This window comes from Camellia sinensis, chromosome 10 (genome assembly GCF_055761805.1).
Source record: "Camellia sinensis isolate YWXY chromosome 10, ASM5576180v1, whole genome shotgun sequence".
NCBI classification, from domain to species: Eukaryota; Viridiplantae; Streptophyta; class Magnoliopsida; order Ericales; family Theaceae; genus Camellia; species Camellia sinensis.
The window spans coordinates 90,347,235-90,355,853 of record NC_138970.1 but is presented as its reverse complement, the minus strand read 5'-3'; the positions used below and the strand labels follow the sequence as shown (position 1 = coordinate 90,355,853).

At 35.5% G+C, this 8,619-nt stretch overlaps 2 protein-coding genes across 3 annotated transcripts; both read left to right on the top strand.

Annotated features, from left to right (window-relative positions):
• The first annotated feature begins 454 nt into the window (after nucleotides 1-454).
• On the top strand, nucleotides 455-5,023 carry LOC145801205 (uncharacterized). Of its 2 annotated transcripts, XM_082891791.1 has the most exons (6): nucleotides 455-789; nucleotides 928-1,024; nucleotides 1,325-1,421; nucleotides 1,631-1,805; nucleotides 3,709-4,422; nucleotides 4,505-5,023. In XM_082891791.1, the coding sequence occupies exons 1-3, from the start codon at nucleotides 495-497 to the stop codon at nucleotides 1,419-1,421; spliced, it is 489 nt and encodes a 162-aa protein (XP_082747917.1). In that variant the 5' UTR covers nucleotides 455-494; the 3' UTR covers nucleotides 1,631-1,805; nucleotides 3,709-4,422; nucleotides 4,505-5,023. The 2 variants fall into 2 exon arrangements, with proteins under 2 accessions (XP_082747917.1, XP_082747918.1); XM_082891792.1 differs by lacking the exons at nucleotides 3,709-4,422; nucleotides 4,505-5,023 and adding an exon at nucleotides 2,271-2,313.
• A 1,207-nt stretch (nucleotides 5,024-6,230) lies between these two features.
• Nucleotides 6,231-8,005, top strand: LOC145801677 (uncharacterized). Its single transcript, XM_082893412.1, has 2 exons — nucleotides 6,231-7,169; nucleotides 7,427-8,005. The coding sequence occupies exons 1-2, from the start codon at nucleotides 7,124-7,126 to the stop codon at nucleotides 7,843-7,845; spliced, it is 465 nt and encodes a 154-aa protein (XP_082749538.1). The 5' UTR covers nucleotides 6,231-7,123; the 3' UTR covers nucleotides 7,846-8,005.
• The last annotated feature ends 614 nt before the right edge of the window (nucleotides 8,006-8,619 follow it).

Below are 8,619 nucleotides of genomic sequence, written 5' to 3'. Positions count from 1 at the left end.
ATCGTCAATATTCTACTTGTTAAATATAGTAACTATATATTTTATCTATTATACATACCATATTATATTCATTACTATACTTAGATTTATCTCCTTCTATATGAAGCAATCTTGTATACATTATTACAACATTTAATATGATACAAATTTCTCTTTCTCTCTCTCTCTTACATATTTTAATATAGTATCAGAGTTAGGTTAACTACTAAGTAATTTTTTGTATAAATCCTGCGTTGGGATTGATCTCTCATATTAGTTAGTCAATACGGCCGGATATCAATCCAAATATATATATATATATATATATGTATTTTTGAGATCAGGTCTAGTGTCTTTTCTCTCTTAAGGATTATCTAGCAGCCTGCTTCAACTGTCACATAATAATATTATGCTCCTCTGCGTCTACAAAAAAATCATGTTACAGTCCAATATCTTATTGCATGTTTCAGACACCAAATCCTGCCTGGCCTCCACCTTCTCTTTTCCTTCCTGTAATGCCTGAAAGAATTAAAGACCTCTCTACCAAAACTTGGCGTCAGATGGCTGGATCAGGTCCAGTGCCATGGCGGCAAGCACCCAGTTTATTCAGTTCTTCGGCTGCCCAATCTGACTTGCAACCAAGGATGCCTTTTGAAGTTCACATACCGAGTGGCATTGATAGACTTGTTAGCAGTGAGCGACCATCTGCCTCTTCTTTGGAGAAGAAGAAAGTAGATGATTCATCTGCAAGATTAATGAATGGTACCCTGAAGCTTGGTACATCCGAAACACTTGAAAATGGGAATGCAGGTATTGATCTTTTCCTACCTATATATGATCTAATGAATGAAAGTTTATTACTTGCTATGCTCCTCCTACATCCAGGGGAAAGTTTTCTAATATTCACCGTGAGTCGTTGGTTATCTTGATGTGGGCATTTTGTTGCAGGAATCAACTGTGGTGAGCAAGCTAATCAAGAGCTACATGGTGCTGTGTTTAAGATTTTACATGGTGCTGATCAAGAGCTCCAGCAAATCTCTGGAGAGTATCCTATTGTTCTACATGGTGCTGTGTTTAAGATTTTATGATATGTTTACCCAATGATATTGGTATTTAAGATTATAGTTGTAGAAGCAGGTTGTTCTGAATTCAGATTTCCTGTATGCAAAATCTTTGAAGTTTAATTTTTTGGTTTTCACAGAAGATGCTAAAGTTTATTTTTATTTTTATTTGGTGAAAAGGCTATTTTAATGTGCAATTAAACAATCTAGTTTCTTGTTGTCCTAAATTTTTCTAATTTGTAATTAAGCAGTTTAGCACCTTATTAACCTTAACCACATGTAAGCTCAAATTCTGTAATTACTCCTTTATTTGAGAAGATGTTAAGTGCCAGTGATGCAAGGAGGATAGGGCGCTTAGTGCTTCCAAAAAAATGCGCATAGGTGAGTTTTCATGCTTAATTTAATGGGTAATGTTTGATAACCTAATTTAGCACTACTAAATGTATTAAGTGAAAATCAATTAAGCCCGTTTGATAAATACATAAAAAAAAATGTTTATTCAAATAAAACTGGATAAATAAATTCGGATGGTAACATTTTCTAGCTTTTAAACATTCCTGATATAGTTGTGTATTCTTACTGTGAAACAGGCTTACTTTCCGCCAATTTCTCAGCCAGATGGTTTGCCTCTCAAAGTCCAGGATTCAAAAGGGAAGGAATGGATGTTTCAATTCCGATTTTGGCCCAACAATAACAGCAGAATGTATGTTCTAGAGGGGGTCACTCCTTGTATACAGTCAATGCAGTTGCAAGCTGGTGACGTAGGTAACTTTCTGACATTGTTAAATGCTAGAAAAACAACCCTTTGGGGGATTCCAACCTTTGCTTTAGTTGAATGGTTCCCTTCCATATAGCTCAGAGTGATGCTTTTAGGTTGAGATGAATGTTGTAACATATTACTATCATGGTCTTTTTGGTTGAGACCTCGCTTACTGTTGTTCCTTATTCATCCCTGCCTTTTCATCTTTGGAGTATTTTGTCTGCATGGTTTGGTATTGCTTGAATATCTTTCATAATTTATTGTTTATCTCTGTTCACTGATGAAAAGAATTGTTAATGCCTATCTTGATCATTTAGTGACGTAGCATAAAAGTTATGCTTGTGCATTTTGGTGGTTTTTCAATTGCTGTCTCTTCACTTCAACTTCCCTCTCCTAAGTGGCCCATGGAAGTGTTTGATTGAATTTATAGTGAGTTATTTCTGTGCTGAAGTTTGATTTTATTTCTTCAGTAACATTTAGTCGGATAGAGAGCAAAACTGTCCACAATGCCAACTGTTTGGAGGGTGTTAGCAGTCACATATGAAAAATAATTCAGTTGTTTCTTGTGGAAAAGAAATTTTTGGGAATTTTACCTAAATTCCTTAGATGTCATCAGTCATAACGTAAAATGAAGGAATTTAGGGTTGAGATTTAGAAGGAAGAAGAAGAAGAAGTTTTATATATTCAAATAAGCATTAACCTCAACTTTACATCAGTCAAATATATATACAAAACCCTAACATGGCAATATGACCATCGTACCCTCAACTCAAGTAAATATTAACAATAGAACAAAAGAACAAAATTTAACTTCCCAACCAAAGATGGGAATCATTTATCTACTTAACCTATCCTTTGATATTTTTGTACTCGGAACTACTTTTACTCATATATGCTCTTTCTGATTTGCAAAACTTTACAACAGACGGAACTACTGTATGGATGTCACGGTCACCTTCCCCATCATAAATACGAGCTGTGACAACAGACGGAATTTAATAAGCCCGTGTAGGTTGGGAGTTGAGCCGAAAACGCGTTGAACTTAACCGAAAAAGGGCGTTAAAGGGGCGAAAATATGAAACAGCCCCCGAACTACCATATGGATGTCACGGTCATCTTCCCCATCATAAATAGGACCTGTGACAACAGACGGAATTTAATTAGTCCGTGTAGGTTGGGAGTTAGAGCTGAAAACGCGTTAAACTTAACCAAAAAAGGGCGTTAAGAGAGCGACAATACAAAACAGCCCCTGAACCACCATTCGGATGTCACGGCCACCTTCCCCATGATAAATAGGACCTGTGACAATAGACGGATTGTAATTAGCACGTGTAGGTTGGGAGTTAGAGCCGAAAACGCCTTAAACTTAACCGAAATTTGGCGTTAAAGGGGCGAAACTGCGAAACAGCCCCCGAACCACGTTACGGATGTCACGGCTACATTGCATGTGACAAATAGGACCTGTGACAACAGACGAAATGTAATTAGCACGAGCAGGTTGGGAGTTAGAGCTGAAAATGCATTAAACTTAATCGAAAAATGGCGTTAAGGGTGCGAACAAGCAAAAAGGGCGTTAACAGTGCGAAAAAGCTAATTGATAAACTCACTTTGTTGTTGTATAATTGATATTGTGTGTTCTATCCTCATAAATCATTATTTGCCTATTTTAGTTGAAATAACAATATATTAAGCTGAAAGGAATCATTGACTGATTTTTATTAATATAGTCTTGGTATATCAATTAGTATATTCGTTATGTTATTCATCTAAAATCATCTGAGTTAGTTATCTAATTTTTTCCTTCTCCATAAGCTAACTCGACTTGTTAAATAAATTTAACCATATTCTGTTTAAAAAAAAATCAAGCTCTGCATTTTTTATTACTTACCTCACTGGTTTTTGTTGCAGATTGATAATGTTGGCATGGATACAGTGATGTGTTTGGGCCAGATTGATGATGTTTGCATGGGCGCAATTTACATTATATATTTTTTTTTTTATGGAAAACATGTACAGCTGATATGTTTTGTTATTAAGGTTTTTTTTTTTTAGTTTGAATTGTAATTGTTGGTTCGGATAGTATATGTATTTGTTAGATTATACTATATTTATGGATTCTTATTTTCTTTGATATGTACGGTTAATAGTTAAGTTGTGTATATGATTGAAAATTGAATGCTACAGGCTGTGGAGAAATATTTTTATTGAATGGTTGAGAATTGAATGAATGAATGGATGGATGAATAATTTTGTATATGCACAGGTTACATGTGACAAATAATTGTATGAAATAATTTTGAATGAATAATTGAATGAAATAATTTTGTATATGCACAAGTTACAGGTGAGAAATAATTTTGGATGAATAATTGAATGAATGAATGGTTGTGGAGAAATAATTTTGTTAATGTGGTTCTTATATGAATTCACCTTGTGTAGGTTCTACTTACTACCACAATGATTCTGCCTTGCCTACGACCACAGTGGCCCTGACAGATAATTGTTTGAAGGGAATGACCATATGTCAAATTTTAGGGTTTAATGTTAAGGGTTGGTGTGGACGGCTTGTGTTTTCACCATCTCAATGCCTGATATTTCCTGCTCCTAAGCCTTCCTTTTGTTGTAAGTCTGAATATACACTTCAGTTAGCTTTTTCTTCACGTCTGGCAACCAAGTTTCAAATTTATTGTGCATTTCTTCTTAGGTGTTGTCCCTGCATTTCATCCCATTTTTGTCCCTCAAGATGTCGACACATTTGATGTTGAAGCAGCAAACATTGCAATGCCGAGTCTGTCACCTGCTCAATCTAACAAATAATCTTTGCTTACTCCTCTTGGTCAGCCTTTAGGTTCTTCTCTTTCGGGGCCATCAGGTCTCAGCCCTCCCCCCAAAATTTTACAAGGAAACACCATGACAAATTCAATTGTTGAGGTATTCAAGCAGGCTGCAGTGTGCCTTCAGCATGATCTTCTCAATGTTTTGAAGTCCAAGGATTTTCATGATCATGAGTCTATGATCCTAGAGGCCTGTTTCATTTTTTGTTAGATGCTCTGTTTGTTGATTCTCAACCCTTTAAAGAACAAGCGGAGGAATTTATTGGTTGTACAGCATAACTTGATGAAGTAGAATTGTCTATTAACAATTTTGTGTATAATGATAAAGGCTTGTTCCTTTCTTTATGGTTGCACCTCTTATTTATCTTGAGCTCTTTTATTCTGATTTTTATGTTGAGCAGTGACTTTCAAATCCTTTGTAAGACCAATCTAATCCAATCCGATCTCTCATTTCCAATTCCAAATTCAAACTTTTTTTGAATTCTCAGATCATACCAGGAATTACAAGAGGAAGAGGAAATCAGCCTTGCGAAAACATTGCTATATATAGCACATGTAATTTGAAGTCCGATTTAATAGGGTTTTTGTTTTGAGTAGTTGTTGTTAAGGGTAGTTTATATTTTATTGAACTAGTAGGGTTAAGTGTGTTGGATTGAAGAAGTTTTGTTAGGCTGAATAGAGAAAATTAGGGTTAGGGTTTATGATGGAAGATTGATTGATAATGGTGCGGCTGTTGGGATTGATTGGCCAATTTCCTTGTTTGGGGCATTTTGAATATTTTAGTCCGACTTCTAGGTTGTATGTTGTGTCATATCTTCGTTACTGGAGTGTAAGACAATGTTGTTGTTCATCTAGCGTATGGATGTATTTCAACTATTTGTTATATGAACCTGAAGTTTATGAAATAACTATATCTATAAGTACACAAATCCATTCATTGAACTATTTGTAGAATTACAAGAACTATTGAAAAACAATTGAAATATCTCCTTTCATTGATAACATAGAGAATAAGCATTACAAATCCATTACAAGATAAATGGTTTGGTCATTCATCCAAACAATTTCATTCATTATCATCATCATCGGACATCTCAACATCAGATTCATACATAACATCCATGCTCCAGGCGAAGTACTGGTGTGCATCATCCATTAACCCATCTTCGGCACGCTCATTTGCGGTCTTCATTAGTGAGGACCTTTGCAAACGTTGGGTCATGCGATTAACTTCGTCGCGGATACGATGCAATGCCCTTTGCAACAACTGTGGAGTGTCAGTTGGCATACGCATGGCTAACCGGCGAGGAAATTTAATATTAACTTCACGACATAACTCAACGAGAACGTTTGATCGAGTTATGCGAAATTCCCACTCAGCTCTCATGGTATTGATGGTGGCACGCGAGTAACGCAAATTTGGATTTAATGGGTATTGAAATTCATCTCCATCTGCAACCCAATAGCAACCCATTGCTGAATATAGATCAACCACCGTATATCTCATGATGATATCGCTCGAAATAGCTGTAAGACTTTTGTTGTGGTATGATGCGATATTTATAGTATATATATATATACATGGCAGTTGTATGTATGAAATTATTGTAAACAACTATGCATCAGAGTTGTCATGTCAACTTTTATGACCTGAAGAACTATGCATCAACTTGATAGGAGTTGTCACTTCGACTTTTATGAATTGCATAATTTATTGCTATTTCAAAACAAAAAGTAAAAAATTTGTGAAAAATTATTTCAAAAATTTAATAGAGCGAGTGCAAAAAATTAATAGAGCATTTCCTGTTCGATCACATGCATGCCATTGGCCTTATACAGTGCATTCGGATGCCAGGACTCCACTGTTGTCAAGTCATGAACGAATCTAAGGCATGTAGCATCGGCTGTTGTGCCGCAGATGGTGTCAGCCTGGCTACTGTAAAAATGTAACTTTACCTTCTTTCAAAGGCAAGTTGAAAATTAAGAGGTTGTTTGGGATGATCTAAATAAGTGTATTTTTTGTCTTCTTACAATATGTTTGTACAATATATTTTTCTACCCATTGTTCAAACCACTTTTTCTACAATTTTTTTCACTTTTATGTATTTATTAATTTTTTTAAATATTTTACGAACAAAATTTGTTTACTTTTTAGGTGTATTGAAATATTTATTAATTTATTGTTATTTTGTTCTGACACCCCCTCAAAATTTTTATGAATTGCATAATTCACATGGACACAGTAGGTATGGTACGATAATAAATTGTACTTCGGCGCAGTGGTACGTCCAACATTTCTTAGTGATGCTCGACAGTGGCTTGAACAGGCGTAATAATTTGGATGCTTTATTTTTTTTCTCAGATGCTATGTGACTTTGTGCAGCGATGCAGTGATGCATCTGACTTTGTGCAGTGATACAGTGATGCATGTGACTTTGTGCAGTGATGCATGTGACTTTGTGCAGTGATGCATAGATGCATGCCACTTGATGCATATGATTTTATCTGACAACCACGTCCGTGACTACATCACAGGTACACTTCGTCACAAGTACTCAGGATTACATGAAATGCATAACATGTCATAATATCACGGGTATCACTTCTTCTATAGTGCCCCAGCATGCATTATCGTCACTAGATCATCTCTAGTTAACCCCCACTATGATGTATATAAATACCGATACCCCTAGTATGGTGTTTGTTCAAGTCATAACAATAGTAATATATATCTACAATTACTATTATTATTTGTTTGTTCATTTTATGAACAATGTCTTCAAGAGGTGCAGGAAGTTCACGCCAACAAAGAAATCAGAAAGTGTGGCTGCTACCTCCATTTACTTATGACTACAAGAGCGAAAAGTACTCGAGTCCGAAGGATTATTATGCTGGTATCCGAGCAGAATGGGCGTTTAGGGTAACAGAGCAAGAAGGATTGTTTAATGATCTACGTAACTTTGGGGCACCGGTACCTCATCGTCGTTCATTAACCATGGCTAGACGAAATGTGAGTGACTATGAAAAAGCAGTTAGCAGAATTAAGAAGGAGAACAACAGAATGTTGATGCGGAGATGTCGACATTTCATGCTTCAGCTAGCCACCGAAATGGCAGAAGCAAGCAACAGAGATTTGACAGTGATTGAGCGAAATAATGTCTTAAACAATGAAAAATATCTCTCTGACTACTACATGTCAGATGAGGAATGAGAAATCAAACACCTTTATCTTTCATATATGTTTGTATGTTCTCTCGTATCTTCGTTACTGGAGTGTAAGACAATGTTGTTGTTCATCTAACGTACGGATGTATTTCAAGTATTTGTTTTATGAACCTAAAGTTTATGAAATAACTACATTTATAACTGCACATTTATTAGTTCATGACTTTCTTTAATAAATTGCAATAAGTTAATGAATGTTCTGAATTAATGAATGGATTAATGTATGTTGAATTATGTGAATACTTAAAACACATAAAACAGAACAAGTAGTTCATGACTTTGGTTTTCTCTATTTTTTCCTCGATTTATTTTTATTACAATGGCAACTCATCTTTTATTGATATATGTGGGATTCTCAATTCAGAAAGTCACATGGCAACAGTGAATTCATTGATTTACCTTCCAGTGAGCATGCCCTTATTTTGTCCATATATGCAGATGGATTGTCAAGTCATGTGACTTGGTGCACAGGCTTTGGTCTTCTCTATTTTTTCCTCGATTTATTTTTATTACAATGGCAACTCATCTTTTATTGATATATGTGGGATTCTCAATTCAGAAAGTCACATGGCAACAGTGAATTCACTGATTTACCTTACAGTGACCATGCATTTATTTTGTCCGTATATGCAGATGGATTGTCAAGTCATGTGACTTGGTGCACAGGATTGGGTTTTCTCGATTTAGCCTCGATTTTTTTTTATTACAGTGGCAACTCATCTTTTATTGATATATATGGGATTGTCAATTCAGAAAGTCA

What these genes read in the sequence shown, in the direction of transcription:
- LOC145801205 (XM_082891791.1), top strand. Translation starts at nt 495, where the DNA reads ATGCCTGAAAGAATTAAAGACCTCTCTACCAAAACTTGGCGTCAGATG. An exon ending in ACTTGAAAATGGGAATGCAG is followed by an intron (nt 790 to 927) that starts GTATTGATCTTT and finishes ATTTTGTTGCAG; the next exon opens with GAATCAACTGTGGTGAGCAA. An exon ending in CTCCAGCAAATCTCTGGAGA is followed by an intron (nt 1,025 to 1,324) that starts GTATCCTATTGT and finishes ACCACATGTAAG; the next exon opens with CTCAAATTCTGTAATTACTC.
- LOC145801677 (XM_082893412.1), top strand. Translation starts at nt 7,124, where the DNA reads ATGCATATGATTTTATCTGACAACCACGTCCGTGACTACATCACAG. An exon ending in CGTCCGTGACTACATCACAG is followed by an intron (nt 7,170 to 7,426) that starts GTACACTTCGTC and finishes CAAGAGGTGCAG; the next exon opens with GAAGTTCACGCCAACAAAGA.